The 20,694-nt window shown below is 48.6% G+C and overlaps 1 protein-coding gene across 1 annotated transcript; it reads left to right on the forward strand.

Annotated features, from left to right (window-relative positions):
* Positions 1-205: 205 nt before the first annotated feature.
* Positions 206-19,461, forward strand: LOC125945590 (uncharacterized). Its single transcript, XM_049667681.1, has 3 exons — positions 206-289; positions 13,386-15,273; positions 18,394-19,461. Exons 2-3 carry the CDS (start codon positions 13,391-13,393, stop codon positions 18,695-18,697), a joined length of 2,187 nt encoding a protein of 728 aa, XP_049523638.1. The 5' UTR covers positions 206-289; positions 13,386-13,390; the 3' UTR covers positions 18,698-19,461.
* The last annotated feature ends 1,233 nt before the right edge of the window (positions 19,462-20,694 follow it).

Genomic DNA, 20,694 nt, shown 5'->3' on the forward strand with positions numbered 1-20,694 from the left:
CGGCGTCCCCGGGAATTTGGCGCCAGGCTGTCGCTTGTCGGTCGGTCCTGGCCGCCCTGGTCGGTCTGCCCCAGAGTCCCGGATGTAACTGAGCGCTTCGCCTCGCCACTTGCAGCGAAGGTGACTTGGACGGCGCGGCGAAGCAGTGCTATCACAGAACACCCATACAAACTTGTGCTATCTTGTCGTCGGCGCTGGGCGTGTAGGACGGTGTGGACTTCGTAAACGTTTGCGAGGGATCGAAACGGAGGCGCGGCGGCGTTGCTTTTGGGAGCCGGTCGTCTCGACGGTGAGTGAAATCATTTGATTTTGTGCGCTGCTGTAATAAGAAATTTTGTTACTTTTTGTTGATTAGAATGGTCATTCTTCGCAGTCGTTATAGTGGAGAACTGTGTACTTTAGTGTTATATTTATACATTTGTAGCAAAGGTAGAGACACCCTATCGAGCTAAGCTGCCATAGTAATCGTAAACCGCGACGGTATAACCGAATTGTCGTGGTGTCATGTCTATTTCGCATATTGATGATGCCGCAAAGTGAATTAGTCTAATGTGCGCCCAGCCTACTGGCCTGCTCACCTGAATCACGAAAGGGGGGAAACGTTTAGGCCTCCCTTGCTGGAGTTTTCAGGGCAGCGTGGTTACAGTGTACTAGAAGGGGGCAGTGGGCTTACTCAGCCGCTCCTCTGACGCAGTCAGCGTTGCATCCAAGAGGTGGCGCCACTGGCAACTTCAATGGAAGCTTTGCTTGCAGAAGGTTTGATTTTCCTTGCGTTTCTGTCGGTTTCAGTTCGAAGCAGTTCAAACTCTTATTTGTTTTTTAATTTTGGCATACTTGAGAGTCTTTACATATCTTTAGCAAGCACTATATTTGTTTAGGCCACATGATATTTGCCATAATAGTACCTTGTGGAAAAGGAAGACGGCAACTCTTGGGCAATTTGCTGCCTATCCTAACTCTTGAATCTTTTGGGCAAAGAGGTTGTCGCTGACGGATTTTGCTTATGTGGAAGGGGCCTTCGAATTTTCCGAATCATCGGGCAATCGTAAAAAAAAATTGAAAGAAAATTTTGAATGAAAGGGACGGTGACCAAATATACGGTTTCATGCAGTGTCGACCTAATGTAAAATTTTGTCAGACAGAAAACAGTGCGCGCATACTACTCAGGTGGGCTAAAAAAAAAAATCAGGCATGCTAACCAGATTTGTGTCTTTACTTAGCCAAAATGAATTTGTATATATGGCTTAAATATGTCATTGTTCCACTTTAGTTCCATGCTTCACAGTAGCCTTCTGCGTTTTTTGTTAAGCATCTTACGCCGGCACAGATTTATTAAATCAAATTAGGTTGATTTTTCCACAAAGAAATGGGGGGAGGCCTGAACAAAAAGTGAAAACTAGTTCACTTTTTGTTCAGGCCTATGCTTATGTACAGCTATATAAGGGTAAGCAAAATTAAGATAACAGGGCTGTTGCTGACACAAAGCTTTTATTTGCAAGTGCAGCAAGCCATTGTTTCATGCACTTCAACTCATGTGCAACGGCTCAACTTCAGCTAATTGGCCCTCGGCCGCTTTCCTGCCTTGTCACAGTTAATTCCTTTCACATAAAAATCCAGACTTGTGACAATGTAAAAACTAATTATTTTAGCTGCGAGGCTAAGAGCGTGCACATTGCAGCCGACTTCGAGGGGAAGCTTACTCTTAACAACTACCAGCATGTCCATTACGCTGTCAGAGTGTGGCTCACTCTGACAGAAGCATTCTGTGAAAAAGATCCTCTAGCTTTTTCACGAAGCCGTACAGCTGATTGGAGGGATAAAGGAGGCCTCCTCGGTCACAGAAGTTTGTTAGCCGGGCAAGTTGAGAAAACTTTCGCCTGGTGGCGTCATAGTAAGCAGCTTTATGCATTCTTGGCATTTTGTGCTGGAATTGACAATACACTCCCGCGCAACATAGCCCGCAATGTGGTAAGCGAGCCTCGAGTCGCTTCTGGCCACGTGCTGGTTGTAGTCGTTTGAAACCCGCAGGCCCGTGCAATGCTGGGGTACCACGTCTTGTGTGGCCTCTGTGGCAGTAGCGCAAGCAGCAGTTTGACTGCACTCATTTCGGTCACATGATGCTTCGAGATAGTCAACTTTCAGTAAGGAGGCCAGTGTACCTTCCTCGCAGTTTCCTTCGCTAACTGACTTAACTAGACCATAAAAAGAAAGACAATTCACAGTGATCAGGAACTGCGATGGACATGAGCACAAAACGTGGCTCGAAATGGAGCTTGCATACTGCGCTCGTGTCGTCCCGGGGCTTGTCAGCTCTGTGGAGGTTTTTTTCCCACTCTTTCCGCCTATTTTTATCCTTCGGGACGCCAAACAAGGACCACTTCGGCCCATCCTTCACATAAACATGGCCTGTTTGGCACCCAGGCGCGTAACAGTGATTTTGTCGATGCCGCGGCATGGCTCAGTTACTGCAAGGCATACTAATCTCTTGCAGGCTAGGTGCGAAAAAAACACTGAATGAAAAAAAAAAAAACCACGCGACGACGTCCACAAAAAAAAAAGAAAAAAAAAAAAGAAACAGCGCAGCTCAGCAACTCCAACTTATTATGATCGGGCACTGGGCGGGCACTGGGCAGCTGCGCCGTCGCACCCACGCTCCATTGAAACTGACGCCAGCGCCGCCGCTCGGGCTATTGGAGAAGCTCATATTTGCGACATTCGTGGAGCCGCCGCATCGCATAGCCTCCGCCGGAGAGTAAGCCCACTGCCCCCTTCTAGTACACTGTAGCGTGGTGTCACCTGCTGCAGTGAGGCGCGCATTCGAGTTCGGCACCTTACCCCCTTTCTCGGTTTGCTGCGTATATACCGAATGCAAAGCGCCTGTTTCACGTGTTCATAGCCGTGCGTCTTTTACGCGTGTAGCATTTGACAGAAAAGCCAAGAGCTTTTTTCTGATACACGCTGCGAGACCGTATCATAAAGCTGATCGCCCCACTCGCCAGGCGCATGTTGAAATGAAATCATTGTTTAGGCACGTACAACCCATGCAAAAATCGGAAGCAAGCGTTGCCCTGCCGTGTGACGCAACGTCGTCCCTGACGCAGCCGTTGCGTCGTGACTTTCAACGAACAAAAAGGACTGCAGAACAAAGTTTTCTACTTTTCTATCTCGATTCTGCAAAGCAGAGAGGTGTGAACGCAGGGTACGGGCCGTTCTACGCGCGAACAAAGCTAAACTCTTTGTGTACATCGCGACGGCCGCACGCAGCCGTGGTAGCCGAGTGACAATTGCTCAAGACTCTGCAGCCACAACTAGTTAGCAACAGAAAAAAAAAAAATCGAAAATTTGAGAATAGCGTTTGCAGCGAGATGTAAAAACATTTACGTACGTTAAGAAACAGTGTTGTCCTCACTGCGCGTGCTTCGATCGTTATAGGGTTTTTGTGGTTTATGTGTGCGCTATCATAACGCACGTTTTTTGGGGGAGTTTTAACGTTCGTAATACGCACGCTAAGAAATTGCTTTATAGAAGATGGCGGCCCCCATGGCTACGTTCTCTCGTTGATCGCCAGTATGCATAGAAATGAGCTTTCCCTTGCTCTAAACTAACCTGAAACACTAGTTACAAGCGCATAGCGCGTCCACTTGATGAGATCATTCGGCAATTCCGGTGTCCGTAGGTCCGATTAGACGCGTCCGCATAGCGACAACAAAATGGTTGCTAAAGTCTTGGCTAGAATGCGTTTTGCACGAGGCACCACACGGCGTGCTGTCTTTTAACGTCTTCCTTACGTTTTCGTTTCCTTACAATGAACTAAACGTCTTAAAGGGACGCACACAATAGACAGTAGACAGTTTAAGTTTAGCGTGGTTACCGGAATAGCGGGCGTACCGGAATAGCGGGATCGAAATGTGCATGCGCAGAACGCTAAATGAGCCATACCGTTTACCGTGCGCACGCTATTTCTCAGAGTTAACGTTACCGTGTTAGCGTGTTTACGTAGTGTACGTAAAACATGGCGGCGGTCCCGGCCGCCCGCTTCGAACTGAATCTGGAGTTGCTGTTGAATAATTCACTTCGTTGGTAGGAAATGACTGCGTAAATAGCTTTCGCTTACCTTCAGGACATAGCTTAATCGGCTCTGAAAGCGCTTTTGCATGTTCTCTGAAGCTGTGATCAAAGCTTCGTGTCGTCCACCTAGTCACAGACTACGATATCTCCGGAAACAGAGGTTTTCCAAGCCGTGCCGGCGTCATACACTTCCATTGTAAACAAGGAGGCAGTTGAGGCAAGCAATGGACGCGTCACCACGTGATCAAACATAGCATCGCCCACGGTATCGCCGCGAAAAGGGTCAATATAGACGGTTTCATCCAGCGCCAGCGCGCTCTGGCAACGCTGTGCGCCGGCATCCGGCGCCCCTAGGAAACTTCCGGTAGCCGTTCCTTTTGCTCGTTTTTGCTGGTATTTGTTCGCTCGCGCGCTCGTCCTGCGCATATGTTGTGTTATTTTTCGGGTATATCAATATAAGTGCGACTTGTGGCATTCAGTGTGTTGCGTGACGGCGGGTAGCTCTTGGAGCATCGACTGTTTTCATTACGTTTACTCCTCAACGGTGTTTTTCAAATCTGGGAGCCTACCAAGAGCTCCCAGATTTGCTCTGCTCACTTCATCCAAGGTACGTTACTACGTGGAGTAGCCGGACTGCTATAATGCTGATTAATAAAAGTGCTACTGCGCAATTGTTCTGGCCGTATGTCGTGTAACTCACGCGAGAGCAGCTCGACTCTCGCCCCGAGTTTGCCCGCTCGTCCAGTTTCTTGCCTCGGCGTGGATCGCCATGCTACGAAGATGAGTTAAAATTATTGTTTAGCGGGTGCCATGCTGCCGCCGTTTTATTTTAATGTTTTTCGTATCTGGGGGCACAAGTGCACTTCTGCAGCTTTACTGCCTAGGTACATGCGCGCATTGGTTTATCATGTTTAACGTCCCAAAGCGACTCAGGCTATGACGGACGCCGCAGTGGAGGGCTCCGGATAATTTCGACCACCTGTGGTTCTTTAACGTGCACTGGCACCTCTAGCATTTCGCCTCGATCGAAATGCGACAGCCGTGGCCCAAACGGCGTCTTTCGGGTCAGCAACCGGGCACCGTAACCGCTGAGCCACCGCGGCGGCATCTGAGCATTCGTATCGGTATCGCAGAGCAGAATCGCAGAAAAGTTAGCGATTTCTGTGCATGCATGTAGGAAGTTTCGGCCACATTCTAAAAGTATTTACGAATTAACGGAGGCCAATTATGGATTGCAATCTCGTGCCCAACACTACAGGTTTCATTTTGTTATAAGTGCGATAAATTCGTGAGCCTTTAAGTTAGTCCCATTTCAGTCGACCTATAGGCTTCTTGCACTAAACGACTTTTCAGAATGTACAGTTATTTGTGAACGCACATTGAAAAGCAGAAACAAGGCATATGACGCAGAAAACATGTGCATGTGCATATGCACAGCTTACCACTTCATCCTCCATCTTGCAGCAATAAAGGTGCCATTGCGAAATGCAAAAACGCCCGTGTGCTTGTGTTGTAGGGCCCGTTAAAGAACCCCAGGTGGTCAAAATCAATCCGGAACCCTGCACTACGGCGAGCCTCATAATCAGAACTGGTTTTGGCACGTAAAACCCCAGAAAGAAGAAAAAAAAAATCATAGCATATCCACGGGGTGAATGATGAGTGGGCGAAGCTCCGGAGGGAATCATCGGATCTCCCGCTTAAGGGGACGCTAGCACAAACGCGTTAGAAACGTGCAGTACTCTCTAGTAAGGGGGAGCGGCCACAGCGTCTTACGCAGCCATTTACACATGCCGGAACGTGCACCGCGTTTGCCGACGCCATCACATGACTGCTGAGAGAGTATACCCCCCGTATTCATAAACGCTCCTCGACTTGAACTTGACTTGCCACCGCTTTTGGCAGCGCGTTCGAAACGCGTTGAAGGTAAGGCGGAGAGGCCACAGCGTCTTACACCAGCTTCTTACACGGGCCGTAACGCGCTAGCACAAACGCGTTAGAAACGCGCTAGAAACGCGGCCTTTCGTTAATGTTGGGTATTTATTGCCATCGTGGTGCGTGTGTCCATGTCCGCTTCGTGGCGTAGTGGGCTACGCCGCGCGCTCGGAAGCGAGGGGTCCCTGGTTCGATTCCGCGCTACGGACACAACTTAGGAATTTTTTTGTAGCGTTATCTACACTGGCCTAGCCAAGCCCGTTTCGCGCGGCACATCAAGAGCCGTGCTGCGCATGCGCAAGGATCAGTGATGTCACACGGCTTGCGCACCGGAGCCGGCACCTCTCGCGCACTCCGCCGCCGCCGCGCGCGACTCACCGCCGCCGGTCTGCGCATTCCAGAGGAGTGACGTCGCAGCCGTGGTAGACGCACTGGCGCCGGCGCGCGCTCGCTGTGCAGTCGCCGTCTGACACTGCGCTGGAGCCGCTGCGCTTCTGACTGGCGTTTGCCAGTGTGGTATAGCCATGGAGAAGAGAGCGCAAATGCTGCTCAACAGCGCAGAAGAACGGAGAAGCTTGACTCATCGGATCCCGAAGTAGTTGCCTGGCAATTAGCGGTTGAGCGTAGGAGACAACCAGGAAAGCTAAGAATAATCAGCTGAACCTTTGCTAACGCAACGTATATCCTGGCATAGCCGAGCTAAGCCACTGCAACTTTTTTTCTCATTTTTCTCAGACTGGTTACATACTACTGGTTACACACTGCTACTACGACGACGGGGACGAACGGGTGCCGCTATAAGGAGCTTCGCCCCTAAAAAGTGCCATTAAAGTTTTTGTAGTTTTCGGCTGTCCCATTACCTGCCTTGAAGACAACAGTCTGCGTTCATTGCATGTCCTCACTAAGATGCTCCGCTTGTTGCTACGGGGTTGTAACTGAGGGAAGGTGTTTGGAGCCCGGCGAAAACGAAAATCGCACGACATCATCGTCCAGCGGATCGGGCAGCTCTCTGCCACTAAACATTAGCTTTTGGCGATACCGATCTTTTGCTTCGGTGCTAAGCGCCTTAAAGTAGTCGCTCGTCGTCTCGACAATATTCACGATTGTAGAATCAGCGCATCACAGATTCCACCAAGCAGTGCAAACATCGACACGCCGGCCTCACGTAGCGCGCATGCCTTCAAACAACATAGCCGGAAGTGCTTCTAGCTCTCCTGCCGGAAGTTCCGATGGGGCAACCAATCAGCGGCAAGCGAGGTTTGTTTGTAAGCACTGAAACCGTCTATAGACGCTGCGGTGGGCTACACCGCCGCCGCCGCGGGGTGCCGCCACTAGTCCACTGGCTAAGCGCACTGCGGCTCGCTGAAAGCAACCGCGTTTAGCTTACTTTTAGTGGGTCGTAGGCACCAAAATAGGAAGACGTGGCCTCTACGTTAAAATACAAAATGAAATGGCGAAAAGACTTGCCCCACGCATCCGTAGCTTTCGCAGTGAAAGGCGTTGAATATGGAACAGGAGCACAGCGGAGGCCGTGTATGATTACCAATAACTCCGCTTCTGCTTAACGCATTGAAGTACTTTTTGCAGCAAATTATTTCTGAAATAGCTTATTTCCACTTCAAATACCTTTCCCCACTTCGATAAAAAGTGGTTCAGGGCCGCTTTAAAGGTTTGTGAACTGTGCGACCAACATTGAAATTTGTAGCGTGTAGCAACTCCGCTTCTGCTTAACGCATTGAAGTACTTTTTGCAGCAAAGTATTTCTGAAATAGCTTATTTCCACTTCAAATGCCTTTCCCCACTTCGATAAAAAGTGGTTCAGGGCCGCTTTAAAGGTTTGTGAACTGTGCGATATTGTTTTAATTTTTCTCACTTTCTTACTTTCTGTTTGTTTCTTCTCTCACGTTTTATTCTGGTTCACCTGCACAGAGTAGCCAGCCGGTACTTAAACTGGCTAACATTCCTGTCTTGAATTCCTCTTGTTCTCTCTCTCTCCAGCTAGTAGCACTGTTAAACCTAAGTCACGCGTTTTCAAAGCTTGGGTGGTGCGAGGGAGGGAAGGCAACGAGAATGGTGTCAGCATCCTGCATGTTGACACCTGAATTAAAATAATTACCCGAGGTCCGCCATCGTGGTTAGGTGAAACCAGGTGTGCCTGACTGAAGCCTGCTTACGGAATTTCGCGTATCCCTTATGCAGGCCATGGTGGAGTAGTTGCGATGAAAGCCTGCGCACATAGTATGATGGACGGGTGTTCGTGCGATATTGCGAATCGTGCCAGCGCGCACTAGGGTATCTAGCCAAGGCTCCGATCCCTCAGTGGACGCCGGTATCAGCGCCACGGCAGACTGTGCACGTCGATGTTGCGGGACCTGTAGGACACGTTGTTTTGGTTGCGGCGGATGCCGTTACGAAGTGGGTGGAGGTGAAAAAAGTGAGCCAAACGACCTCAGCAACGTTCATTTTTGAGCTGCTATCACTTCTTTGCGACATTTGGCATACCTCGTAAGGTAGTGTCAGATAACGGGACTGCCTCTATTTCTGATGAAATGTAAAAAGTCTACAAGAAGAACGAAATTCGGACCGTCACATCTCTACCTCATCACTCCACAACCAACGATCAAGCTATATGTTGCTGAAATAAAGAAAGCACTCACCCGAGAGATTTCGGGATGCCTTGACCGTTTGGTTTCGCGATTCTTATTTCGCCAACATAATACAGTTCATCAAACTGTTGTTACACACCAACTACAGTTGTGTTTGGGCTTATTGTTTTCCTGATGGCGAGATATACACCAGCCGACAATAACGAACAGCTGCCCAAGAGCAGAAAATTACAGCCATATGAACTCATCCTGGTGTAGCTATGTAGATTAAAAAAATCAGTAGCCCCTCCCCTGTCGAGGAGATGAGGGTAAGCGAAGTTTGTCGTGTGTTTCTTCGGTGTTCCCCAGAACGAACTGCACTGACGAGTACCACGTTGTGCTCGAACCACAACCGGTCACACGCACTGAAGCTGGCTCCGAAGTTCGGTTGACAAACTCGCGTTGAAACCTGGCCGTCGCACCGGGGAAGTTGGCGCTAGCGTTGCCCAGGCGTGCACCGCCGTCGTAGGGTTCCTGGAGGGCTAGACGACACTGACGTTTGGCCTCAACATATCGCGCTCCCGCAACTCGGAGTCCGCGGCTCTCTGCTGACGTTTCGCCTGGGCTTCGGAAGTCTTCGCACTAGATCGGCACGTCGACGACGAGCGCTTTCCCGAGCGCGTTTATAGACTTCAGACTCTGCCCAGGCGGCGCTGCGAAAAAACCCGCCACCAGCGCCCCCATCGCAGCCTTGGCGCAAACTGAGTAGTGCAAAGAGAGCTGTCCGCAAGCGAAGCTGCGTAGGCCACAATGAAGCCCCCTCTTTCGGTTGTGTTGAGGCACGGTTTCCTAAATATCAAGGACCTGGAAAGCTTCTTCCGCCCATCCACGCTTCGGAAAGGGAGCAAAGCGAAGTACGTGTGCAATGTAAAAGAAGTTTCAGGTGTTATTTCGGCGCGCTGCAACTCGCAAGTACAGCGAGCATAGTACGACGTCGAGTTCGAGGCAAGCACTCCGACGTCCGTTCTCTAGCGTCTAAATGTGTTAAATTTGGGTACGTACATAATGTGAAAGCGATGAAGTACATATATGATTAAGTCAGTTAGCTATGTAGCTTACGGTCAGTGGTACAAAGCTCGCTTTCTCAGGGGCGAATGGCCCTGGCGACCTTCGCCTTTTCAGTTGTGTTCTCGCTTCAGCTCTCGCTTCCTGGGCGTTCGAGCGTGTTATCGCGCATCTTCGAATGTTTTCTTCACGGTTGTCTTCCGTTTGTATTTACTGCAAATGGAGATACGTGCGTGTCCGCTTTCGCGGGGTACAACCGAAGGCAAAACCTAAAGGTTGTCGCGAACGATATTTTGGGATTTATTTGTTTGAACACGTGTTAGCATTCGGTAGTTGCACGCGCTAAACTGATGGCTATCTGGTTTCAAATCTCTCAAAGGGTGACCGCTTGTTATTCGATTGTTCGATCGCTCACTGCGGCGCGATTACATCTGTTCCCGGGCAGGCGCGTATATACACAAACGATGCTGCCGTTTTCGCGTTTCCTTTTTTGGAGACCATAAAAGCTTTATCGCACCTTGTTGGCGATAAGACGAAGGTTTCTCACTTGTTTCGGTTTTCGGACGTGCACACAACCATTTGTCAGTGCGCTTATCTTATTCATGAATAAACATTGTGTATTTTACAACACAAACGATTTTCTCGTCACTTTACCCTCAAAGGGTTAAGCATTTCATCGTAATGTTTAATGTCGTAATTATTTACAGAGAATAAATTCTTACAAAGCCTTTTTCAGGCAGCAAACAGAAAACGTTTTCCAAGGCAGGAAACAGCCTGCGAACATAACGAAAGTAAGCTTCCTACAGTGCCTGCGCGAAGCATCTTTCTGTCTCGCGGGAGCTACAGTACCGCTCAGTACCCTTGAATATTTAGCAGACGCTTAAAACAACACACGCGCACAAATGAATGTAAATAAACGCGACATTTTTTTTTCTACACACGTGCGTTACTTCGCAATTACTCATCCAGTGCTCCCACAGCAACTTTATTGCTCAGATTACAAAAAAAGAAAAGAAAGAAACGCTGTCGAGAGGGCTCAGTGCACTGCGAAACGTGCTTGTTGTATCGGAAAAGCCGAAACTAGAAATGAGCTCGCGATACCACAATGCCCTAGAACACGATTTTGAATCCACAAAGGAACCAAAATGTTTGGTTAAACTGACCTGCCAAATCTCTCCGTTCCACTTGCTGAGTCAAGTGGAGGCGGACGTGTGTAAACAGGTAGAAACATCGATGGCACATACGCAGGATGGTTCACAACTTTGTTTATTCTGTTGCCAACGAAGGAGCGGCTGCAGATTCTTCAGTTTTCGCTTGGTTGCCATTGTCCCCCGTCAGGGCTACGCAACACAATTACAACAGAACATTATCACACTTTCTCATGTGAGCGGCCGTGTTGTGGAGAATGCGAGTAATTCGCTTACCCAACACGCGAACGGCCCGTATCCAGCGCTCTCGCCTTTCTCCTTCATATGACTGCGGTGGAAATCGGTAAAACTGAACGTTGTTATTCAGTCCTTCACGTTCATGGCAATTTACAACGCAACAGTAGCGTCGATTACGGCGTTTCTTCGTAGCGCGCGGAGCTGTCGCGGTTGCTGTCGTGCTCGCCATCGCCATAGAATAAAGGAGTGAGCCAACAAGAACTTTACGGCAGTTCGGCGGCACGTTCGACTAGCGGAGAAATTCATAGCTCTCATTCAGGGTGTTAAATGCGCAAAACATTCGCAATATGAACCAAAATTAAGTTAAATCGTTGTTTCGCACTCGCTAGCTGCTTAGGCAACTTAGCAAGGGAGTCGGACTTTGCACTACTCAATTATTACCTCTTCGCACCGACAGGTGGCGCTACGCGTCTTGCAAAACTCCAGAGTCTGACGTCTATTCTGGATGGATTTCATTTCATTTCGTTATATTTGAGCTCCATTTACAAGGAACTGTAGCGGGCCAAGGTAAGAGCTGCTTATTGGCAGCTTGAGTGGTCCCTTGCGCCCTTTACTTGTTGGCCGACCGGTGGCAAAGAACTTAAAAAAACAAAACAAATAACAATGGGTTGCATCGTTAAAGGGAGTAATTACACTTTGTTACTTTGTGAATACACGTGTTTCACTGCACCACTGTGATTTAAATCAGTTTTCGCAAGACAGGTGAGTTCCGATGGTGTCATGGTGTGGATGTCAATGCCGGCTTCTAGATAACAATGTAGTAGCCATGGCAAGGTGTTTGCGACCATTAGATGGCCGTATTTTGTTCTAGAAAAAGGGATGATCCATTTTTCATGGCGGCGCGTGTCATATGTGGGTGTATTCTCAATTAAGTTTTGTTATATTTGTTAACATTTACCATTAAACTTCATCCATGAAACTTCTTCAAAATTAAATCTGTCCGTTACGTAAGACATTCAATGGCTGATACCCCGTTAAGCAATAGCTCATACCCCCGTAAACGCGGCCTCCCCATTACGACGACAGAAAAGAAGTGAAATTCTACGCTGGAATGATTAGCGGCAACGCAGCCAGCTGTGGAAGCAGACGACGACGACGACGAACGCGGGAGAAGTGGCACGAACGTGTGCCGAACATGAGCCACCTGTGCAGCTCTGAGAGCAGCTGTTTTTTTAAGCGTTACATCGCCGGCGCAGGCTTTGCTTGAATAAGGCGCCAGAATGGGGTCGGATAAGCCGGATAATCTCGTGAGGTCTTTGGGTCGCCGATCATGACTCGTAAAGTGTGACACTCCCACCTTTATACGACACCTGAATCAGCTAATGAAACAGACGCGATTGACTAGGAGTCATCGACGGATCACCGAATCTGGCTTGTAAAAGCGCAGTTTAGATCGACAGGAGCAACTGGATACCGCGGTTACGAGGCGATCAAAGCGCGTCAGGCGTATGCTTACCTTCTGCAAGGCCTTCTATGGGGAACAGGGTGTTGTGTTCGTTTTTGTTCACGGCGTGCTTGGCTTGCGAGATTACGTTGCATTCTAGTACGGTGCCCCTGCGGTGGTGCAACACCACCTAGATAGCACAGACCTATTCACTCCGAACTATAACGTCATGCTACCTGGCCCGAGATTTCCATTGCGAAGGCTGGCGTGACGAAAGCGGTGACGTCAAAATCACTGTTGCTTACGCGGGAGCATCCCCATGGCAGTCGGGCCAGGTGGCACGGCGTTATTTATGATCGAAGTGCGCAGGAATTGTGCTATCTAGGTGGTGTTGGGTAGTGCCGGCCGTGGTGCTCCGTAACTGATGGCGCTTTGTGCTGATGAGAATCGCCGGCAGATAGCGACTGATACTGCGATGGAATTTGGCCGCCGTGTCGAGTTCTTGGCCGGACGTTGGTGCTGTGCGTTCGGCGTGGTCGATATGCTGGCGTTGTTGAACTGAAGTTTTATAAGCATGACAGGGTTGTCTCGCTAGATGGCCAGATGACTGGTACTTTCGCTTCGGCTTATATGCACTGTGGTCAGCGCACCTTTTTGATTCATTTACCTATGTTGCATAAGTAAAGAACCTAATTTTGCATATTAACGCTTGGTCCGTGTGTTCCATCTTTTATCCTTTCTTGAGGTTTGCTAATGTTCAAACCGGCAGGAAAGGACCAACTGAACCAGAACCAGCCCAGCAACAGGTTCTTTTAACCTTTCTGTCGCGTCAGCGTCGCAATTAAGAATGAACTGCACCTTGTCGGTAAAAGTTTTACTCCTTTTGTTTGTTTGTTTTTCCTACAGGTAAGATGGCCAACCTCGAGAACGCTGCAATGGCAGCTCCGGTACCTGATCGCGCTCGGCAAGTCCAAAACCTGCTTGTCGATCTGGAAGGCGCCAGAGGATTTTTCTCAGGAAAGGTCATCGACTATCGCATGGTCTGCACGGCTGCTGAAGACAGAGCGTGCCAGATTGTCGCGAACCTTTCCGTATGGAACGAGTTCCTCCATTGGATTGACCTGGAGTTGCGCGAGTTACCGGGAACAGGGAGGCAGCTGGGCCTTGAACGTGTTTACCACATGTTAAACGCGTCTGGCATGCATCGTCAAGTGCATCAAGCCGCCACAGTCCTGTTTTGGCTTTTGAATAACCATCGCTGCGTGGCGCGAATGTCTGTCCCGTACAGTATGACTGAAGGGCCAGCGGAAGAAGTGTGTGTCCCGGTGCTTTGCGAAGGACTTGCAAATTCTTCTTTGAAATCGTTGACCCTGGAAGCTCTCTCGTGCGCTGGACATGAAAAGGTTTGGAAGGTAATTTTGTCTATGAAATGCCTGGAGGAACTTAATTGCCCGTTCTTCTTCTACTCGTTTCCGGACAGCGTTTTGTCACTTCTCCAAACAAAAACGCTGACGGCGCTCCATTTCTCCATTGCGCCTCCCGTAAAAACCTCGCTATCGCGACTGTTGTTGACAGCGCTCAAAGGAAACACAACATTGCGAGCTTTGTCAATAAACAGCGATGTATTAAATGGAGATGCTGACTTAGTAGTTGAATTTCTTGTCAGTAACCACAGTCTGCAAGAGTTAACAGTGGTCGCAATGAGTTCTTCCGATGGAACAGATTATTTGAAATGGGTTTTCAAAGGTATGCTGAAGAACAAGTCGGTGTCAAGCTTGCGTGTCGACAGTCTCATTTTAGATTTTGAGAACGCTGAGCTTGTAGCGAAGATGCTTGCGGAAAACAAAGTTTTGCGAAGATTTGAGTTATCACACAGTACATTGACCTGTATTAATGCATTCCTGTTGGACTTCCGAAACACCACAGTACCTCCTAACACTATTACCTGGCAAGAGGCCATTTCACGGAACGACACGCTCCAGTATATGACGTTGGATTTCGACATTTGGAGTGCTGAGCACTGGGGAGCGTTCTTCCTTACATTGTCGAAACACGCCAGCCTCAGATTGGTGACGATCGTTGTAACAGAATCCCAATACGATATGTTGTCTCCGGTCGTGAAGGCTTTTGAAAGAAGCGACTGCGAAGATAAGGTTTTCTTCAAAGCAACCTGCAATGCTAACTCTGTGACTCTTCCCGCCTGCAAGCGGTGTTTCGAACTTGACGCTTTTGTGTCGGACTATGAGAAAATAACGGCGCTTCCAGTTTTCCTGCAACTGTCGACTTTTTCCCACTTGAGCAAGTTGAGCGTCAGGATTTCCAACTGGGACAACGAAATTTGTTCTGTTATTCCTGATTACGTAGCAACAACTTCGACGCTCCGAAAGCTGCACTTGCAGCTTAGCTCGTTCGATCCTCCGCCCGGATTAGGCGAGTGGTGGCAGGCAGTTTCAAGGTCGCTGCTGCTCAACAGAAGCATCGCTGATCTCGGTGTCGGGTCTGTAGTCGACAGTGGGGAAAATATCGGACTTCTCGGTGCCGCAGTCAAGCGAAGCCCGACGATCCGAAAGTTGCGCCTGTTCTCATTTAAGCCACTCCCACTCGATGCATTCCTTCGGGGGCTACACGCCGACATCTTCGAGAACAACTCGCTGTGCAACGTCGTAATACAAGGCGGCGAGCGGATTCCCCCTGCGTTGGCAGCCTACTGGTTCGACGTGTGCAACACAGCGCGTCGTAACTCTGGCTTCGTGGTCCGGGCATCTCGATTCCTGAATGACGCACGGTCTGACAGGTAAGCACGGCGCACATTAATATTTCCAGCCTGTTTATGTGTAGTGCAGGACGAAGGCCTCGGCCGGCGATTCCAGTTACTTCTGTTTGTTTTTCGCCGGCTACCGTAAGATCTGATAACCTCATGGCTCCCTCTTAATTGTCTTTGGCTCATGTCGGGATTTCGATATTTTTTTCTCCTAAAGTATCCGTTTGTTAAAGAATGCAAGTTCACTTTCATACTACCGAGTGATATGCGCACAAAATATAAAATATTGAATGAAATCTAAAATATGAATTTTTGGACCCGCGTTGATCTCTCGTGGAATCACCCAGTTGCCCAGTAATGAAAGTACTTAAACAGTTGGCCGGCTTCTATGACCGAGAGAGAGAGAGAGAGGTCATAAGGGAAAGCCAGGGAGGTTAACCAGGCTGAGCCAGGTAGGCTACTCTGCACTGGGGAAGGGGGAAAAGGGATTGGGAAAAAGGAAGAGAGGAGTTCACATTTTGCACTTTTACACAAGCGTTAATCGCGGAGTCAGTACAGGCGGTCATACAGGCTGGTGCATTTTAAGGATCGCAGGAGGGCCTTTGTGGCCTTGCACATAGCAGGCGCACAATACCACGGGCCTGTCGTCTAAGTGCCCTAAAGCTGTCCGAAGGGCACTCCTCTTCGTATGTGGGACAGTCACACAGAAGTTCGGTCGTTCCTTCGACGCCACATGGTCTGCAATTGGCACTGTCCGCCATTCCATTTAGAAATGACTAGGCGTTTGTGAAACTCCTGCTCGCAGGCGGCACAGTAAAGTTTCTTTCCGTAGGTTCAAACCAAGTAAAAGCTGCAATCGCATATGTGGATCCATGGCGTACAGGCGCCGGCTAGTGAACTCCGATGTATTCCTTTTTGATTGAAGTAATAATATGGGAAAGACTGCAGAGGTGCTGCGCTGCATCCGTTCTCGACAATGGTATCGAGGCGCTTTGGCATTCTCCATGTTCCTCACGAGCAGCTTTGTCTACACTTCCATTGCCAGTAATGTTGCCATACCAAGGCAGCCACTAAAATACAATGTAGTGGCCTCTGTTCACCGCTTGATGGTAGCGTAGTTGTAACTCTTGCTACTAAATGTTCACGTGGGCTGCGGCGCAGTGCTGATAATAGTGATTGCAGGGTTTCGTTTGAGTCACGGAATATAGCCCACTGATTTGATGTCTGTTGGTGCACATAAAGCACTGCGCTACGGAGGGCGGCAAGTTCGGATCCTGTCGATGTTGTGACGTGGCTGATATTGAACTTGCAGATTGACGTCGACGGAACAACTAACGCACCAGTAGAGCTGGTTAGAGCCCAACATTTGTATAAATGTGAACTCGATTGGAGTAGGAACCATGCAGTAGATGCGCCTTGGCACAACTTGGCAAGTCGGACCATTTTCCAACTCCTGGAGTTGAAATTAGCACTTGTTGCTGCTGGGGACACCACAAAGGACAAGGTGATCTTGCGGCAGTCATGAAATCGGATAGGAGAGGATCGGTAGGAGGCTGCAATGCCCGGAAAAGTTTTATCTGGTCTACGTAGCTTTAAATTGAGAAGCAAAACGTTGATACTGGAGTCAAGAAATGGGTCGAAGATAATTTCTAAAGGTGTCAGTGGTGGTATACGTACGGATGGGATGTTCCCTGGCGATGGCAATTGTTGCGGTTGTTGAAGCGCATCGCGGTAGACCAAGACAGGCTCTAAGCGCTTCGACTTTCACGCTCTCAGGCATTCTGAGATTTGTCATCCGGTGCTGTAACGCAAGAAACTTATGAAAAGCTCTTTGTACAGTTGAAGCATAGAACACACCGACGGTCCCCATGTTTTTCCAGCTATGGCTTTGAAAAGGTGACTGATCGAGAGCAGTCTGTTCCTTAAGTTACATGGTGGCTCCAGGAGATGTCGCGGTTGAGAATGATCCCTAAAAGTCGATGGGTTCTCTTGTACAAAATAGGCTGCCCATTAATAGACACCTGGCATCCAGTCGGTCTATTTTCTCGTGAAGGCAACTAATGCATGCGCATTTTGCTGTTAAGATGTCGATGCCTTGTTGCTGAAGAAAAGCAGGCGTCAGCGTTGCAGCCATTTGTAATCGCGAACCTGCGGGCAATTACTCCTAATTTGACCGACCGACTCTAACAGGGAATCCGCCAGCCCAGTCAGAGCTTGGTTGAACAAGTCTGGGCTCAAAACGGCACCTTGTGAAACTCCACGGCTGGTGTAGTGGTCATGGCCAGTAGTTTTACCATCCTGGGTGAATACAAAGAAGCTCCTTTGGGTCAGGCAGCTCCGAATCCGCTGAAATGAGCGGCCTCCGATTTAAGCAGACAGGAGCGCTCGCCAAGGATAGCTTCATGAGAAAATTATTATCGTAAGCGCCCCTCACGCTTAAACAGAACGCTACGGAGAGGCGTTGGATGATTTCTGTTGTTGAATCGAAGACACAAGGTTAATGACGTTGTCGTCCGACGCACGGCCACGTCGAAAGCTTGTCGCGTTTGGATAGACATCGTAATGTTCAAGAAACCCCTCAAGACCGCGTGAGGATCATTCTTTCCAGCAGCTTGCCAACACAGCTGGCGAGAGCAATAAGCCGATACGGTGTTAGTTCAAGGGCAGACTTCCCTAAGTTGTCACAGTTCTTATGGTCTCAACTCCTTGCTGCTGGACGACCAGAACCTAGTTCTCAAAAGTGTTTTCAAAGAATTTGGAGTACTTACCGCGGTCCACGGCCATTGTGTGAAAATATCGGATGGCCGTGGCGCATGTGCAACTAGGTAGCAGTCGTCATAATGATAATGCATGATTTTTTGAATTCATGCAATTACATAGATACCAAGGAAATATGCGCACGTACTTTCCTTGCACGTGCTTTAGTTGCATTTACGTGTACGCTTACTCCATAAATAAATGTGGCAGAGTAGCTGGCTGAAGCGCCTTTGTATAGAGCACAGCGTCTCGCATCCGAAGTGCTGGAGGTGCCTCCTCCTTTTATAACGTTATTTACATGGCAGGAAAATTATTTCTGTACCGCTAATACGGCGACACCGCGAAAACAGCCTCACTGTTCACTTAGTTAAAAAAATGCAATTCTTTTCCCGACAGGCTCAGCGCCGCGGCTTTGGACCGAGTCTCCCGTCACCCGGCACTCATCGCAGAGCTTGCGAAAGTTTTGTCCATGGGCGAGGTCGAGACAGCTCACTTGGTACGGCAGCGGTTCGAGAACATACAAGGTCTGCACGAGTTCATGCGGCTGGCTGGTGTCGTCAAGGAGCGGGTCACGTGCCAGCCGCACGAGGACGGGCGCCCGCAGCTCGACGCCCTCGACAGCGAGTGTTGGTCTCGCGTGAGGCGCTACTTGCAGCTGTATGACGTAGCGTATGGCCGCGCGCTGCTGCCGAGTCCGTAGACGCCTTTCGTTTGCCGCCTGCACTGCACTGGACCTGTGCGTTCAACTTCAGTTCTGTTATTCAAGACTTAGTGTGTGTGTGTGTGTTTGTGTGTGTGTACACCCTGTGTTCAGCCGCTTTCTAAAATTTCCATGCTTTCCTGTGTTGCATCGTTTTGCCGTGGCTCTTGCGAAAACTGCGAGTAATGTGCAGTTCATAGAATGTTCTTGCATAACTGTCAATGTAGATATATCTTTCGTTGCCGTGATAAGTTTGATCTTGATCTGCGCCCGTCTACCTGATAGTTTTTGCGTACTCTTTTCCCGGTGAACCATTTTAATCAAGAAATTGTAGTTTTTCTTTTGAACAAGGAGTACCGCGATAAACTTTGAAGCAACGAGAAGCAGCAAAGTAATGTGTGTTCATCTTGAACAACAGAAGAATGCTCAAGCTCAAGAAAGTAGTGCTGTTACACGTTACGCAATAGTTTTAAACGTTATACGCCATGTTTTCCTGAACGGGAATTGGATCCGTTTAACAATTCAATCTTCCGACATTTAGTGCTAAACCACGTTTACCGGGCACGGGCAGTGTTGCATCTTACGGTGTTGTACCGATTAATGTTTACGTGGAAAGTGCGAGACAGCCACTTGTAGTTCAGTATAGATATTCGAATTGTTTTGTAGAAAACCCTCTTCATAAACATTTTGGTAGTCTGCTCAGCAGCGTGGATGTACTATTACGTTCTTTGTACGAAGAAATGAGGGAAATAAAATTCTAATTCCTCTAGAAGCAGTCTGTTGGTCCTTTGTCAATTCGCGCGAGCATTTCAATGGACTCGTCGTTTCGTGGATTCTGTCGATCCGCAGCTTATGATAGGATGACGGATTGTGTACGGTAAAATGCGCAAATCATATACGCAATCTCAAAGTTAAGTACCCTTCGCGAATATGCGGTCAATGGCTTCTGTCATGAGCGGTCAGTAAGTCTGCGCTAACCCGGCGTTTTAATATTGGAAACCATTTTTAAGCGAAGCTTTATAGGCTCACAAGTGTCGGCAATGGTGGTGGTGGTGTCACGCTAAAAAGTGGGCCGATCCTGGCGATAGTGCAGAAAGGGTCCAGGCTCAGTGGCACATACCAGGAACAAAATAGAAAGCATGGGAGAAAGAGAACGAGACAAAGAGAAAAATAACGAGCGAAGAAAAAATCACCAGCCCTTCCCCTGTCAATAAAATAGGGGTACGCAAAGGTTGTCGTGTGTATACTTGACCTACTGCTTTCCCTTTCCTGCTATTCGTTCACTTTCCTTCTACTTTTGTTTCCTTTTCGTGCAACTTTTGCTTCCGTTGCTTTGTACATCTCCTTGCCTTGATGTATACATTTAATAAACGTTTACATTTTATTACCGTGACATGTGAACTTTGTTACCCTGACGAAGGTCAGATACACGACACGCTTCGCTTACCCCCATTTTCTCGACAGAGGAAGGGCTGGTGAAAATTTGGCAGGGTCATTATTGAAGAACTGTCAGCATCATGCGCGTCATACCGCATTTATTGGGCATCATCACAGGCATATTTAATCGTGGCCATCGGCAGTAATACCGTGAATATCATTGGACCTTGTTCATCCTTTCGTGGGAATCACAATCGTCACATTAGGGGCATCGTGATCACCGTCATGAGCGTAGCACGCCTGTGATGGCGTGTCTCCAGCAGGCGCAATTCGTGCGCATCGCACAACACCGTGATGCCGTCTGTGGGTCTTTAGCGTCACGACGAGATATCCAAACTAAGCACTGTAAATTGTCGAAAAGAACTGCGCTTACAGTTTAACAACCTGATTACTTGAACATAACCTCCGCTCCATATCTTACCATATATAGTGCCGTATTCGAGGTATCCGTCTCGCCAGGAACCCTGGAGACATAGGGATGAGAACTTCTGAACATAACGAGCGAAATAACTTTCTTTACATGCTAATTGTGCAGAAACAGACTAATAGTTATAGCTGCC

This window comes from Dermacentor silvarum, chromosome 5 (genome assembly GCF_013339745.2).
Source record: "Dermacentor silvarum isolate Dsil-2018 chromosome 5, BIME_Dsil_1.4, whole genome shotgun sequence".
Lineage (NCBI taxonomy): Eukaryota > Metazoa > Arthropoda > Arachnida > Ixodida > Ixodidae > Dermacentor > Dermacentor silvarum.